This window comes from Chiloscyllium punctatum, chromosome 41 (assembly GCF_047496795.1).
Source record: "Chiloscyllium punctatum isolate Juve2018m chromosome 41, sChiPun1.3, whole genome shotgun sequence".
NCBI lineage: Eukaryota > Metazoa > Chordata > Chondrichthyes > Orectolobiformes > Hemiscylliidae > Chiloscyllium > Chiloscyllium punctatum.
This window is the reverse complement of record NC_092779.1, coordinates 42368244-42386037: the sequence shown is the minus strand read 5'-3', so window position 1 is coordinate 42386037 and position 17794 is coordinate 42368244. Positions and strand designations below refer to the sequence as shown.

The 17794-nt window shown below is 37.7% G+C and overlaps 1 protein-coding gene across 1 annotated transcript in view; it reads right to left on the bottom strand.

The window, feature by feature from the left end:
- Window positions 1–454: 454 nt before the first annotated feature.
- The window catches only part of nedd9 (neural precursor cell expressed, developmentally down-regulated 9), a 55414-nt gene continuing 38074 nt past the window's right edge, over window positions 455–17794 (bottom strand). The window contains exons 3-7 of the mRNA XM_072560783.1: window positions 12218–12295; window positions 8514–8630; window positions 6849–8102; window positions 5645–5734; window positions 455–4869 (exon numbers count right to left, since the gene is read on the bottom strand). Coding sequence (XP_072416884.1) covers window positions 4360–4869; window positions 5645–5734; window positions 6849–8102; window positions 8514–8630; window positions 12218–12295 — 2049 coding nt within the window. The 3' untranslated portion in view covers window positions 455–4359. The remainder of the gene's footprint in view (window positions 4870–5644; window positions 5735–6848; window positions 8103–8513; window positions 8631–12217; window positions 12296–17794) is intronic.

Below are 17794 nucleotides of genomic sequence, written 5' to 3'. Positions count from 1 at the left end.
CAGATCCAGGTGATGGGATAGTGACCAAAGAGGAGATGGTGGAGTGTTCTGCTACATTGTTTCAGCTTGTTTGTAGTCACTGTAAGTAGGTTCAGGTGTTACTTAAATGTGGCAGCCAGACCTCTGACCTCAACAGCTGATAGACACAAAGGCTCCTTTGCTTCCCCTGCTTCTAGGTTCTATTCCTTTCTTGCATTTTTTTGGCAAGCTGCACTAATTGGCCAGCCATTAATGAAAACGCTGCATTGTCTGCCATCACACTGACACCATTGTGTCTGAGACCCCCCCCCATGCCTGAAGTTGGGTATTTATGACCTCGGCGGATAGCCCACTTGTTTCTACAAATATTTTTTTGAAGGCCAAGGAAACATCCAGGAAATTGAGACCAAATAGCAATAGTTCAGATGCTTTATTTTAAAGCTCGTGAAAATGGAAAACACCAGTTATGACCAGACTCATTTCATCAGTACACGTTGTCCATGTAGTAACACAAAATAATGAAAACACTACACTTACCCACATCAGTGAACTCCCACATCTTGCTAAAGTTCAGACAAAATAACTGAATCATTCTGATCTTTTCCTTGAGTGGTATTCAAACCTGTCTTAGACTTTGTGTTTATCTTTTTCTCTTCTTAGATTATGAATAATACAGATAATATGTCATAAACAGTGTAGATTATTGTACAAACTGTGGTACAGAGAATTAATTGTTAGGTTGTGGATCATGGTACAAATATTTAGTTTAAATGTTTCTAGAATCATTGGCTTATGAAGCAGTTTAATTGTGGCACAGTATGGATTTTGGTAGAAATTATATTCAAAGAATTGGTATGGCTAATCAGCACCTGCACAATTCCCAAAATCTCAACTATAATTCATGATTCATTATGGCCAGCATCAGAGACTTTGGTACAACCTATTGAATAGTATGTATCATTATATATTAATATGCACAAAACCATGTGCTACAGTCAGTATGAATTACAGTATAGACCGATATAAATTGAACTATAGTATGGATTAAAGGACATATTGTGATAAATGTATATCATGGTGATTATGGAAAAATATAGATTATAGAATAGACTAAATTATTTTGGTGTTCCACAAGATTATTTTACATTTGGATTAATCAATATGGTTACTATTACAATGGTTGCATTGTGATATTTATGTCTTGGAAAGGTGCATATTATAACAGCATGGATTTAGGCTATGAGAGATCTTAATATATTTACTGAGTATGGGATAAATGCAAAACTTAATGAAAACTAATGAGCTAACTTAAACATTAATGGTATATGTTACATTAATGCAGGTTATGATTTAACAATTCAAGTCACAGTACAGTCTGATTATGGATCAGTATAGGTTATGGTGTTACAATACCACAAATTAACAATGAACTACTAGGCATAAGCCTTATAGATAGATTTGTGTTCATGTGTTTACAGCACTTCTTTTCTGACTCATGTTTGGACTGCACCCCAGCATCTTCCCAAGCCACTGTATCAGCAGTACCTGTGTGGTTTCATGTCTCAAATGGTTTTCCTAAAGTGAGGCACCTCATTAGAAGTAGCCTTGTACTCATTCACTATATTTTGAAAGAAATAAACATATCCCTTTAGAATATAGAACTTTTTTTATTGGGTTAAGGGAGAGATTTGTTGTTTGAGATGACTCTTTCAAGTCACTAGAAGCACAAACAGAACTGTTAACTACATTTTCATGCTTGTGTCACTGCTCTCAGCTTCAATTTTAGAAGTAAAACTGAATTATTGCTTATTTTCCCCATACTTATTCATGTATAGGAAGCAACAATGTTTACACATACATAAGCACGAGGCCATTGCAGGGATGAGGTGAAGGGGATGGAGGATAGTTTTTTTTTTAAGTACATCCTAGCAATAAACAGCCTTACCCCTGGCAGGTATCACTGGGTAAGTATCAACATGCTGCTGATATTTTCGTGCACATGTTAGGAGTACTAAGGGCTCTGCAATGCAATAGAAATGATTCCCAAGTGGATACTTGAAGTTGCTCAGCCTATTCAAATTTAATAAAAGAAGTTGAAATGTATTTATTCCAATTTATTTTTAAACAAATTGAATGGTTTTGGTAGATAAAAGCAGCTTTTTATTTGTCATTTCTACCATATACAACAGGTACAGTAAAAACAAGACAGCGTTCCTCCAGCACCAAGGGTGCTACATGGAGGTATTACCTCCCATTTTAATGGATGATTAAAGTATGAAAATAAAACAATCTTCCATTTTCTAAAACCATATCAAAACCATTTAATTTTTTCAGTAGAGATATATTTATATTTTTTAACAGAATAATAAGAAAATGTTCTATATGATATTCAGAAGGGTTTAAAGTAAATTTCCAGTTCTGGCAATGTCAGGGAATGAACAGAGTCTCAATGTTAATTTCTTCTGCACATTTGCTTTAAGGATTTCGGTTCAGTTCATGAAACCATATTTTCATTCAGAAAACAATGTAATCTGCTGTGAATAAATCATAAATCTACAAACTTAATGACAGTGATAAAGAGCACAACATAGATTCTGACCTTTTTTTTCTCTACCTGTAAACAAGTTACACACACATTTCCTGCATTGTGGATTCTAATTCAACATGATTCAATTCGGACAAATAGATTATATCTGCAATCACACGTAACACTGTCCAAAATCCAATCCCAAGAATGCTCGGGAAATACCACATAGACTGTAGTGAAGGAGGAAGCTTATGTATCACCTTTTCAACAGGAGCTAGAGATGAACTAAAAATGAGAATCTACATTGGGAGAATTAATAACAAATGAAAGAAGGCATGTGATCAACTGAAAAGAGTTGGCCTGAAAGAACATTATAATCAAATTAGTAATGTAGAACTAGCTACTGGAATAAACTATTATTCCATGAAGGAAATCTATTCTCAGTGTATGAAAGTAAGGGGTTTCAAGCTTTATCCTTGAAAGTCATATAGACGTCAATCAGTATATTTCATATTCCCCCAAATTTGTAAGCACCAAAAGGTTGCTGATCCTAAAAAATCTCTATGTTTTGATTTAAGATTTAATAATCAAACAGGTAAAAACATAGCGGCACTTTTAAAACTATTGGCTACAAAATTCAAACAGGGCAAAACAACAAATAAAAAACTAAGCATAATTTAAAAGTGAGTTACCCAGACTTCAAAGGTGCAAGGGTAGCATTTATGGACATTTCTGTATAAAATTGTACTCACGAATTCTTGTTCAATATCCTTGAACTGTCACTGACTTGGCAATCAGTGTAGATATTTACAGGGTGTACAGGGTAAATATTAAGTACTGAATACAGTTTCATTTGACAATGTTAGGATAAAATAAATAATGGAGTAAGGCAATGATGATTAAAACAGAAAAACAGTACAATAAATGTACAAGCTAAATTTTTAAAAAAGTAGCAAGCGACTTTTCTGCTTCATAATCTTAAGGAGGATGATTGGGATGTGGAAGCAATATGAAGTTCTCCAGTTTGTATTTTTGCAAACTCAGTGATGGGAAAAAACCTGGAGAATACCTAAATATTCAGTATATCCCTCTGGTGATAGCATGAATGTATAAATTAGAAAACTACTTAATTATTGTGGTCATGTTACAGACACCTGCAGGGAGCCGGTCACTGATATCCAGCCAGGCTTTTTTTCCCAACCAATTTTCACCATCAAGAAATCATTACTGTACATCTTCAATGCTTTCTCTTGTGAATTTAGCTTCGTTTTGGAACAGAGGATTATGGAATCAATCCTGTACCTTGACCAACGTCACCATTTCTGAAATACAAATGAATCAAAACTTCCTTGATATTAACTAACTCCATTAAAAATCGCTGCCTCTCTTCTCTGATGCAAGAGAAAATCTCTTTTAGTGATGATTTATTCTCTCCATTCATCCATTTCAATGGTCAAATAAATATGTACAGTTATAAACAAAGCTATAACCGGTATGATTGCTGCTGAAATGCAAAGTTGCTACAATATATGATACTAAAAGATATTCCAAAGTGCAGTGTTAAATGTAAAGTAGTAAACTATATGACTTAATGTGTGATTATACTAGGTACACAGCATGATTCTGAGCAATATAGGCCACGTAAAAATTTATATGGTCAAATATCATATGCCTCTGAAGAATGAAAACAGTTTCACTGATGAAGTCAGCATGAAAAATATAGCAAAAATACATAGTGATACAAAAAAAATTCCACATGAACACAGAACACTCAATGAGTGTGTCATTTTAATACAATATCGATTCTTTAAAGAACAGCTTTTTGTTATTCAGAATTTAACTATAATGTCTCTTCATAAAGATGCCAAGTGCAGCAGCAGGACTTTGAATTGGTGAGAGTGATACGATAGTTCTGTGACCTTGTCCACCATCTCCTGAACCGCTGCTATGCTGGGATATTGTAAGGCAGCTGTCTTTGTTGCCATGACAATGCTTTTAAGAAGTTCACAAAGTAGATTACTATAGTTTAATACTTTATTCCGAACATCTTGAGCCATAGCTTGTCTTGATAACGTGTCCCCTATAAATACAAGTTTATGAGCACTGAGGATAATGAATTTGCTATGAGCCACGAAGATTCTGGGTGGCTGCCCACCACTGATTGAGCTGAAGAAGGCGTCAATGGCATTCAGCAGTGTTACAAAATGAGTCTCACACTGTTCAGAGTAGAAGAAGAGAAGTTGCTTATCTTGAGAGCTGAGACTGCTACTCTTCTGAGGAATGTGCTGTGGTGCTTTCCAGTTTGAAAGATCGTTTTCCACTGGTTTTGTGATTTCCTTTTCCAGTTCCTGAAATTGATTTAGCTGAAACAGACAATTCGTTAAATTAAAAAATAATAATAATACAATTCAAAACAATGTGAACGCTACAATTTGTCCTGTTCTCAAAGTTTGTCATTTTCAAATTTAATCACTGAAAAATCTTCTTACAAAACCGACTTTCCAAAAATGAAATTTGTTCTGAACCATAAACTGGGATTCACCTACCGATATGCTCTCACATCAAAACCCCAGCATCCCTTACACTGAAGGCCCAGTGACCACAATTATTTAAAATCATTTTGAACAAATCAATGCTTTTAATGTACAAACAAAAATGAGGATGAGAGAAAAATACATTAAAATAGAATATTTTCCATTCTGTTAAAATTATTATTGTACATAGCCCTGTGATTGTAAAACTTCATTACAGCTAGGCAACCCAAGCCTGAATCACTTTTACACCTCACTTCTTATTGGAGGTAGGAAATGAATGGTGAGGATAGGAAGTCAAATTTCATCTGAGGAAGGGCATCTCTTTCAAAATGGCTTACATGTATCACTTGATGTGTTAATGGAAAATAAAGTTTATACTTTTTGATGTCTTAACATGACCACACCAACATTTTTTTTATTCATGCCAGTATTTTATCAAAATCAAAAGTCTTTTAAAATAACGCTGATTCAATTGCAGAGTCATTGCTAATCACTATGATTCAGCCTTTGGAGAGTGTTGGAAGGGCGTTAAAAAAACATTTTGACCTAACAAAGTCTTTCAGGTTCTTGGCTGAGGAAAACATGTCCACACAACGAAACATACCTGATGTTGCTCCAGTTGCATCTTGTTCTGTTTGACAATATTTTCTTTTTCCAGAAGTTCTCTTTGTTGTCTCTCAAATTCATCTTTCCCCTTTAATGTTTAAAAACAAAAAAAAATCTCCATTGTTTCATGTCTTTGTTATAAGATGATGACCCGAACCACACACAGTATTCTACATGGATTGAATACCTATTCTATAACCAGTGTTTATATTCCACTTAGTTCTGTCATTTTAGAAACAAAATCTAGTGCTTGGTTTGCTTTTGTTTAAAAAAGGCCCTGCCAACAATATCTTATTGACACCTTTCTTTACTTATATCATCTAGACTTGCCCATTAATAAGTCACCTCCCTATTCTTCCTACCAAAATATACTGCCTCACATTGTGTTGGACTTCATTTGCTATTTTCCCATTCTGTACTTTTATTAATAGCCACCTGTAATTTGTTTCAGTTCTACTCAGTGTTATTATCATCATAGATTCCCCAATTTGCATCCATATGATGAAGGAGCAGCGGTCCGAAAGTTAATACTTCCAAATATACCTGCTGGACTATAACCTGGTGTTGTGTGGTTTTTAACTTTGTACACCCCAGTCCAATACCGGCACCTCTACATCATGACCTTATTTCCATTCTGTTTTCTATACTGAAACCATCTAGTAATCCAGTCTACCACCACAGACCCTACATACCTTAACCTTATTCATCAGTCTATCATTGGGCACCTTTTTGAGGGCCTGTGGAAAATTCAGATAAACCATATTTACTGCATTATCATTGTCTACTCTATTACTGCATTATCATTGTCTACTCTATTACTGCATTATCATTGTCTACTCTATTACATTCTCAAAAAAATGAAATACGATTGGTCAAGCAAGTATTTCCCTTTTGAAATCCATGTTGACTATTCCTTAGTACATCTTTTTTTTCTAAACATTTCCCAACATTCTCCTCTAGTAGGGATTTAATTATATATCCTATACCTCCGCCCCACCCCATGTTAAACTGACTGGTCTACAATTCTTTGGGCACATTCTGTCCCTTCCGTAAATATAGGAATTATGTTAACTATCCACCAGTTCTCTGACACCACACCCTCTTTTAATAAATCATTAAATATATGCCTCTTAAACTGTAAGAACATAATCCATCCAGATCTGGAGCTCAGTTAAATTTTCAAGGTCACAGCTTCTACAAACCTGCAAATGGACATAATCGTAGTCTTCCATCCAACTTTTATCTAGGATTTCTGTGCTTTTAATGTGATCCTCGTGGTCCAACTGTGGTGGACTATGCAAAGGCCTAATCTGAATCATTGTCTTATCTCCTTGCAAATGGGGCTGATTAAAGCTTGTAGTACTCTTGTCACCAACGGTCAATTGGTTTATTTCATGGACCGTCTCTAGGTTTGTAATTCCAACACCTTGTTTGAATAAGAGTTCTGCATTTGTGCTCATAGAAGATGCTAACTGCTTAATGTCATCTGGTATAGTCTTTGTCACCATAACAAAACGGTCTAAATTATCACATTTATTATGGGACCGGTTTACCACCAAGATGTTCAAGGACCAGTTGTTGTTATCCAGTGCCTGGCTGGTCTGGACTAAAATCTGGTAGGAGTCATCCAATCGCTGCATTTGTTTTTTTAGCTTGTTGTGAAGACTGATATCTGATAAACGTGATGCATTCACTAAGGCTCCCTGGGCAAACCCAAGGAATCCCAGCAATGAATGCTTTACCTTGTCAACACAAGCATGTATTTCATTAAGGTTTTTTTCCATTATTTCATAAGATCGCCAGTTAGGATTGACAAAAGCCATGAGTCCCTTTATTGAGGTATCCACATTCTGCTGCAGTCGAGTCAGTCTCTCAAAGGCAGAATCTAAATCTAGCAGTAACTTCTTCTCTGGCAGTGGTGAGGCTGAAATAGAAGATTCCTTTGATGTCGTTGAAGATGTAGACATATTACTTCGTGTACTACCCGTGCTAGAAAATGACAAACGGTTCATTCCATCAGTCACATCTTGTGCCACCTTAACATCTTGCGAAACCTGTGGCGGAACGTCATACACAGTATTTTCTACTCCTGATGCAGATTGTTCAAAGTCTTGCAAACCTCGTGGAATATCATAGATGTCTTTCAGTGGAGATTGTTGGTGGGTTGGTGGAATATCATAAACACATTGCTTTTTTGAAACCAACTCCGAATTGACCACTGTTGGTGGGACATCATAAATGGACTGTTTCAGGGAACTGATCCCACCTCCTGAATGGATTGAGTTCAGCTTTAAAGATGGCTTTACAGTAGTTGGTGGGATGTCATATAACCCCTCAGATTTATGGCTTATAAGGGGATCGGTGAAGTGTCTCATTGGGGGTGGAAAGTCATATGTAGCTTCTCTGTCATGACTGCCAAGTGCTTCTTTGCAAGAAATGGGTGGAATATCGTACACCTATAAATACATGGTCAAAACAAAACAGATTTTTAATAGAGCTTTTTCATACTGATCTCCTTTCCTTTTCTATTTACTATGTTATTAACGAAATTAGTTATTTAACAGAATTGAGAAACCTATTCTTGCTGAATAGCTATATGAAAACTACCAAGCTTTCTTCTAAATTTCAAACAGACTTCAATTCACTGATCAGAGAATGAGTAAAAGGATAAAACGTGACTACTTATGATCAGCAGATCCGTGTCTAAAAAAGTATAAACATTACTATTTTTTCCACAATTGGAGATCTTCTCATTTATTAGTCATTGGAGTCTGGCAATCAACTTATTTTAAACCACTGATTTAAATAAAGAGTGTTCAAAGTAAATTTCAATGTGTTATACATGTGAACATACAACAAATACTTACACTCTGCTTCTCCTTCCCCAAACACGATGGTATATCATACAATCCTTTGGCTTTAAATTCTTCCAGTTGTGTTTGATGCAGGGGTCCCTTTAGCATTGCAGCGGGAATGTCGTAGAGCTGGTAATGGTAAAGGAAGCTTGGTCAAAACTTAAGCCAACAGTATTGAAATTTCATTGACAGGTTTGAAGTGGCTGCAAATTTTAAAACTCATTTTCTCAGATTTTAACTTGGTTTAGCTTTCTGCCACCTGGACTGCTCTCTTTTGCATACTCTTCCTTCAGGTGTAAAGAGGGAGAGCTGGAAATCTCCATAGTAAATGCAAGTTCTTGGATCAAATGCATTTCAAGGATAGATAGGAATACTCAAACATGATGCATTTTGATAGAATAATAAAAAAGTACGATAGACAGTTTGCCACAATAATCCTGCTTATAATAATTACACAATCCAAGAGTGCAAGACGTTATTTAACCCACCATAAAAATGCTTGAATCTATCATTAAGGAAGAAGTAGCAAGACAGCAAGATAGAAATTGTTCCATTGGGCAGATGCAGCATATGTTCATGTAAAGCAGGCCATTAGCTAATTTACTTGAACTTCTGAAGCCATTACAAGTGCGGTGGACAATGGGGACCCAGTAGACATGGTATATCTAGATTTCCAAAAGGCATTCGACAAGATGCTGTACAAAACGCTGTTGCACAAAGTAAAGGAGCTTGGCATTATGAGCAAATATTAGCATGAATAGAGAATTGGTTAACTAATAGGAAGCAAAGAGTGGGGATAAAAGAGTCTTTGCTGATTGGCGATCAGTGACTAGTAGTGTGCCTCAGGGATCAGTGTTTGGACCACAATTGTTTACAATTTACATAGATGACTTGGAGTTGGGGGTATCATGTGTATTGTATCAAAGTTTTAGATGACAGTAAGATTAATGGTAGAGTGTGCAGCGGACTGTGAAACTTTACATAGGGACATAGATAGTTGCAGTGAGTGCGCAAAGGTCTGGCAGATGGAGTACAATGTTGATAAATGTGAAGTCATCCATTTTGTAGGAATAACAGTAAAAATGACTATTACTACGTGAATGGTAAAAAACTGCAGCAGGCTGCAGTACAGAGGGACCTGGGTGTCCTTGTGCATGCATCACAGAGGGTTGGTTTACAAGTGCAACAGGTAAGTAAGGTGGCAAATGGAATTTAGTCCTTCATTGCTAAAGGGATTGAGTTTAAAAACAGGGACGTTATTTTGCAGCTATATAGGGTGCTGGTGAGGTCACACCTGGAATACTGTGTGCAGTTTTGATCTCTTTACTTGCAAAAGGATGTACTGGCACTGGAGGGGGTGCAGAGGAGGTTCACTAGGTTGATTTGGAGTTGAGAGGGTTTATGAAGACAGACGGAGTAGAGTGGGAGCAGATTTAGGACTGAATTGAGGAGGAACTTCTTCACCCAAAGGTGGAATTCCCTGCCCAGTGAAGTAGTTGAGGCTTCCTCATTGGATGTTTTCAAAGCCAAGACAGATAATGTTTTGAACAGTAAAGGAATTAAGGGTTATGGTGAGAGGGTGGATGAGTGGAGCTGAGGCCACGAAGGGATCAGCCATGATCTTATTGAATGACAGAGTGGGGTCAAAGGACCAGACGGCCTTCTCCTGCTTCTGCTCCTGATTCTTACGTTCATGCTTGTGTTGGCTCTTTGAAAGAGCTATCCAGTTACTCTTGTTCTCCTACTCTTTTCTCATATTTTTCCAAATGTTTCATCCCAAATATTTGTGCAATTTCTTTTTAAAAGTTGAACCTGTTTCTATCCCTATCAGTCACTGCATCTTAGAACATGACAATTCATGCATCAATAAATGGCTCCTCATCTCTCCTCTAGCCCTTTCGCCAATTATCGTAAATCTTAAAGTGCCCAAAATGATAATTCTGTTTCTCTCTCCATATTTGCTGCTGTCATTTCCAGCATTTTCTGTTTTTACTTCACATTTCTAGCATCCACAGTAATTTACTTTTGCATCTTAAATCTGAGTTCTCTCCTTAAAATTCTATGCTTTGGAAACAATCTCTCCTGATCTGTTTCATGTAATTAAAATGAGTCATTACTAATGTTACTAGCAAAAAATAATTGATCCCTAACTATACTGCACATATGGAGACATCCCAATTTCTTTGAAATATACTTCATTTCTTTTCTCCCCTCAAATTAGCCTCCCCTGCCATTTGTATGATCATGATCTGATTATGGAATTCTACTTTCCTGCCAGTCACACAAGCCCATAATGCTTTTTCTATCAAAAATCTGAATGGCTTCAAAGTTGAATTAAGCAAAGATACAGCCTCAATTAAGTGTATGTTATTGGTATGTAGCAAAGCATTTTGATGTGAAAGTAGTCTGCGAATTACAGAGGGTCATTGAACTTTGGAATTCTGCCTATGTTTAACTGACGTGTCCTTGGAGCAGAATCATTCATGGTGTGAACGGAATAGAAAGAAATTGTCCCCCGAAATACTGTCACTAGATTAAAATGACATTGACAAAATAGTGCAATTTTTTATCAATCACTGGACTCGCGAGGTATTGTCAAGCTCATAATAATTATGGTGTGAGATGTACAATGCTTGCTCAATGTTACACAATGGAGTTACTGGCAACCAAGTGAAGGAAAGTTATAGTTTCAATTGAGAAGACATAATGCAATTAGTGTATTTTCAAAGTGTTTTTCATTAGGTACGAAATAATAAACTTATGGCAAGGAAGAGGGCATTTGGAATTAGGAAACAAATAGTTGGATGGACAAAAACGAGAAAGCAATCAGTGGCGACAAAGAACAATCAATCATTCAGATTGAAAGCTGAATGGTTCAGTGCAGGGTCTGCTTTTGGACATAAATTCTATTAATTACTTCGGCTTTGGAACAAGTAACTCAGTGTTGAGCTTTGCAGATTATTCCAAACTGCGGAATAGAACAAACACTGGCAAAGCACGTGATTAATACAAAGTAGACATTAGAAAATTTGCAGACTCTAATATTTCAGCAGGAGAAACAAACATCATCTCCCCTGTAACAAATAGGAAAGTGAATGAAGTAGAAGGACAAAACGTCAGAGGAAAATGTACAGTAAAAATGGCAACACAGGTTAGGACAGCATTTAAAAATACTAACATTTGGATTTATTTCTAGAAAAGTGGGATGTAAAAGTAGTGAAGTTATGTTACACTTGTATAGGATGCTGTCAGGCATAATTGCGTACACAGTGCACATACTGGCCTGCAGTCTAAATAAACAACTTTGCAAGGATGGTACCAGAACAGAGAGATTACAAGTGGGAAAGGTGGAGACATCAGTCAGTAGAGGAGAGAATTAAAAGTAGATTCAACCGAGATCTTTGGAAAGAATGCTTTACATGTGGGGGAGGGGCCTGAAAACTGACAGCCATCAAGTCAGCATAATTACTATAAAATCCAAAAGGAAAGCAAGGAGAATTTTCTTTGATTTCAGAGTGGTTAGAATGTGAAATTCACTACCATGGGAAGGTAGATGCTTTCAAAGTAAAAACAGGTATGAGGTGAAAAGAAAATGGAAAGATATACTGAAAGGCTGAGAGAAGGTAAATGTAAATGGAGGATCTTAAGTGGAATATAAACACTGGTTATAGAATAGGTCCATTTCTCTGCGTTATGTTCTTTGTGACATTACATACCCCCTGCTGGCGAACTGGTGGGATATCGTAAATTCTTTGCTGCTGTCTTGCTGGAGAGTAGCCCTGTCCACATCGGACCTGTGTAAAAAAAAAACAAAAGTTTACAAATCAATTTTCAAGCATTTTATTCTACAAGTATTTACACACAGCATGTGAAAAATGTAATCTCCATTAAAACCACCTATAGTCTGGGCTGATGCAGTATTTAAATCTGCAGTGATACATCTTCAAAACAGTTCACCAAAGATTATCTCCATTAAATTTAGGTCACCTCACATTTTGGACGAATGAAACTCAAATTTCAGTCAAAATTAGAATTTGAACTTCAGGCCCAATAATTAAATTGAGCCCTCTACTACACAACTGTCCAGCTGCTTCCAACCTTGGACGCCTATCACAGGTGATTAGGTCACAGATTCAAGTTCAGTTAAAAATGTTTATCACTAATTCTTCTGTTGCTAAATGATTCCACCTGGAATTTCAATGGATGACAATGAAAGATGTTGCAAATGAAAGATGCAATTTCTACTAAATAAAGGGTACAGTTTGATTTGACATGAGATGATTTGACTTTTATGAAAAGGCTGGAAAATAATACCGGAAATGAAGATACAACTGACTTTTATCAATTAGAATACACAGCATCCTGACAGTCAGGAGCAGAGATACCACATCTTCAAAGCAAAGACAAGCTGCAACAAAAGTTGTAAATGGCCCTGGAGGGTATACTGATGCTAATCTGAAAAAGTTTACTATAATAGATGAGTGTTTTTGAGACAGTTATTATAAACAAAAAGATAGCTCCCAGGCAAATGATTATCCTCTCATTCATCTTTAAATTGTAGCACTGCCTTGAGAAGTTAGTTACAGAAAGGACATTGCAGAGAGCAGAAATGTTGTGCAGCTCACTGAACAGCTTTGATGATCATAAATAATATGTGCTTCCCTTTAAACAGTGAACAAACAAAATAGTTGTGCACATTTGCCATCATAGTGATCATTGTACATTGGATACAAAGGATTATGCTCTCCAAAAGCAGCTTGGCTAATTTTACGTTTAGTTTCTTTGAATTGGCTCAATTTACTCCAACTCCAATAAGAGAGTAGCAATTATAAAGCAAATACTGAGGATATTGGGTGGTACAGTGGATTAGCACACCACCCTGTGAATCCAATCCAACATGATGAAACAACTTATTTTCTGTCATTGTCTGGGTTTAAGTAACTAATGCATAATAACCATTGCAGACACAACCTAGTTTCTGGCTGATGTGGTCATAGAAGACAGTACCTCTAAATTGCTAAACATCCAAACAATTGAAATTTCTAACGAAGAGTCATCTAGACTTGAAACATTAGCTTGTTCTCTCTCCATGGATGCTGTCTGACCCAGCATTTGTTGTTTTCAAATGAAATCGCAATACCTTAGTCTGTGCCACATCACCCAGTGCCCTGCCACCCAGTCGATCATTGGGTTTGTACTCAGTCTCCCAGGCCACTACTCCAGTGCTAGGTCTGTCCCCTGTACAACAGTATAGTAATTCCGTTGATCATATTGCTTTCAGCAGGCAAGACACACTTTTCTTTGACATTATGTGGTTGCGGTGGCATTCAGGTTCCAGGCAAATCATGGAAGTTTTGCTGACCCAAACTAGTGATGACACAGTCTGAGCCATCTGGCTGGGGGAAACTTTTCACCCCACAGTAAATTGTTTTCTTATTCATTGGTGCCATCTGTATGAAACAGATGGGGGAGCCAGCCTGCTCAGAACAGCATACCCTCAGCTATTCCCACCCCCCCCCCCCAGTGCAAAGCGGATGGAAAAAAATAGAAAGGATATATGAAATTAAATACAAAACATCTCCCTCATATATGGACTGGAAAATCATATTGTGCTTACAAAGCACAATATTTACATTGATGCATTTCAAAAAAGTAAAGCCTTTTCAAATTCCACAGCACAGGGCCAATAGAGTCAAGACATAAATAAACTATGAAAAAAGAGTCCTGACAGATCAATGAGAACAGTGAAGCATAGACAGAATGTGAAGCTGAGACCTATAAAAAGAGATTCAGCTAAAGCTACCAATCTACATGTAAAAACTGACATGATGGGGTGGATTTGCCAGTAGCCAACTCCTTCCCAGGAAAGTCAATATTGATTTAGCAGATGGGGCAGTTTCCTTTTAAGGTGGTGCCCTGATGGTTTCACATTGCTTTGCTTTGGCTAAATTTCTGTTATCTTTCACTTAAAACCAAGTGAAGGGATTATGGCCAGCTCATAGACAAGTCACATGCAAGAAAGCAAACTTCAAAGAGAAATTATTTGAAGACCATTATAATTAATCTGAACTGAATTAATGTTTTTAAATAACAGTACTTTTATCAATCAACTGAATAAATATTTAGACAAACTTCTATCCTGTGTTTAGACAGCATTTTTGGTTCAGCAAATACTACAACAACAGTCAGAAGCTTAGAAGTATCAGAATGCTGACTGTGGTCTTTACTTTAATTCGCTTGTGACATATAATTAAGAAAGACTAATAACCAGTGCTCATTATACAAAAAACAGGTGATGGTCAAGAAAACAACAAATACACAAACGAGGAACAGAAACTATTCTCACTGCATGGGAAGTGCCTTAACCACCTGGAATCTGTAAGCCCAATCACCAAATGTGGGAAAGAGAAAGAAAATATATGAGAACAGAAGCAAGATGTATTGTCGAGACAAATCAGTTTACTCTGCTCTTCGATTCTCTGTGCACTTCTAAAGAACGTGGGGCAACGGCCATAAACAGGAGTCAGATATCCACAGATCTGTTGACCTTTCACCCCAGCTTCTTGTTACACCAATTACAGACAGAAGCAGGTGCTTCTCCAAGGAAAAAAGCTAAAACGGGATTCCCAGACCCTACTCCCAAGCTGAAGTCCAGCGGCTCGTCAAACATTTGGCTATTGCAGTACCAGATATACTTCAGACCAACTATTTCCTTTGCCAATCTTGTGGTTTTCAACAACTCAATTTTCAACTTGTCAAATGAAGGCTCAAACACTTCATTCATATCCATCCTATTCTGAGCTAAGTTAAAAATCACACAATCCCAGGTTAGAGTCCAACAGGTTTATTTGGAAGCACAACATGGTGTTGTGAGATTTTTAACTTTGCCCACCCCAGTCCAACATGAGCACCTCCAAATCATGACTATTCTGAGCTAATCCTACAGCTATTTATACACTATGCCTCATTAAAGTCATCAATGGTTAATTAAAAAATCATTTGAAATATATGACATATAACCTGCATTTCTGATAAGGAAGTTTGACATGGTTAATAATGATCTATCCTGAGTCAGAAGGTTGCAGGTGAAATAACTCCACACCGCTGGTATCCCGTCACCCTTTATTTACATGTGCATAGTTCTTGACAGTGATTCGGCCTCCTCAGAGCCAGGTCTCAGAGTGAACAGAACATTTGACACTCCTGTTTAAATCTGTCAGCCAGGTCTGATTGGACCAGATTAACCAGATTCTATGAGCTCTATGTGGTTGACGTTATTGGTTGTAGATTTGAGCTCCACACTCAGTGGGCAGCAATTTGTTGAATCAATAGGGTCTTGTCAGCCAGCTGGAGTGCTGTATATTTGTGTAAAAATGGTGGACCGTCACTTTAAGAACCTGACTATATGCCATAATAATAGTGGCATTGGCTGCTTTGGGTGGACAAACAGCTCTCTCTCTAATCTTGCTGCCTATAGAGCAAATGCCTCTGTAATAAAGCTCCTCCTGTTTAACGTTTTGGCCTCCTGATCCTTCTTGGAACTTAACATGGAGAGCCACCAAGAAACTCACACTGTCTTTTCCAGGTAAGGCCCACTGAATCGAATGCCAATCAGGCACTGGTGATGCCACTGGTGAGCAATTGCCCGGAATCATGGCCAGGCTGCAGATGTCTCACCCAAAGACAGCTACTAGCCAATTAGAAGCCAGCAGCTCTTGCAGTCAGCAGTGTTACAGAGCAGGCTGTAGCTTCTGCCTGAAGGACACCTCAATGTAAGAAAGATCAAGGTGGAAAGCAAGTGATTTCGAGGGAGGGGGGTTTCTGGGGCTGAGGGTCACAGGAAAGGTGGATCGGGGGTGTCAGGAAAAGGCATATGGAGTGGCTCTAGTAGATATCCCCTGCTTGATGTCCAGTCCCGTAAATCGGGTACTGATTTCCTTTGATTACATGGCCTTTCCACCTCCAACATCATCATCTGTGGCAGCAAAGAACTCCATGGTAGGAATTGAGACGTCAAAATTTAACAATATTGTGACCACTTTTAGGGTCTAAAACAGGGGGGACAATAACTAATCTAATAGAAACAGATGGATAAGTATTTTGGAAACAGGTAAATTACTTAGACTCTTTGAAAAAGTTAATCCTGGTGAGCAGCTTGTGTTCTAATGATTTTAATCAGCCTATTCAGATTTGTTAGGACACTCCACTGGAGCAGGTGGGACTTAATTCCAGGCCTCCTGGCTCAGAGGTCAGCACACTACCCGCATGCCACAAGATGGTCCTTATTTATAAACTTTTTTTAAAATGTTAGCTGACACAGAACTCTGACCATGGCATTTACATAGGATAATGGAAAAGTAACAGACTATTTAACTGAATTGATCTATGTCAGCATTTATGCTCACTGAAACCTGCTCCCACCTTTTCTCATCCAAATCTATCACTGTAATCACCTATTCCTGTCTACCTCATCTGTTTATCCAGCTTTTGGTTTGCCATAATACTTGGAAAACGTTGGAAAGCTTTAAGCAGCAACTGAGAGGCTGATGTAATTACCACCTATGTAGATCAGCCTGAGCTCATCTATTTAGTCACCTGGCAGGAGAGTGTTGAAAGCCAGAGCTGATTTAATCTACCCACACTCAGCCCCGCCAGAGGTGAGGTTTAAACAGCATCATCCACAGATGATGCGCACGGATTTTAAAAACAGAAACTTGTTGTGACATGGCTGCTAGGGACAGACTCTGCTGAAACTCATGCCAGAAGTGTGGCTGTGGTGAAACAGGAATATCAATGTGTCGCCTACAGCAAATGAGCCACAAGACTCTGCTTGTTCATTAAAATTAACCAGGGGCAGTGCATTCCCAAGAAAGCTGACAAAGGATAGTAAATGAATTTTTGCTGATGTATATTTGGTTACAGAGTTTTTGAAAACTAGTTTTATTTCCTTTTAAAACAAATGCTAAAATAGAGGTGTACATTATCAACTTTTTTGTATAGAATCCCTACAGTGTGGAGTTTGCACATTCTCCCCACATCTGTGTGGGTTTCCTCTAGATGCTCTAGTTTCCTCCCACAGTCCAAAGATGCATGGGTTAGGTGGACTGACCATGTTAAATTGCCCATAGTGTCCAGGGATGTGCAGACTATGCGCATTAGCCGTGGGGAAATGCAGGGCTACAGGGTAGAATGGGATCCTCTTTGGAGAGTCAGTGTGGACATGATGGGCTGAATGGCCTACTTCCATACTGTGGGGATTCGATGATTCTATAAGAAGTATCCATTGCATCAAA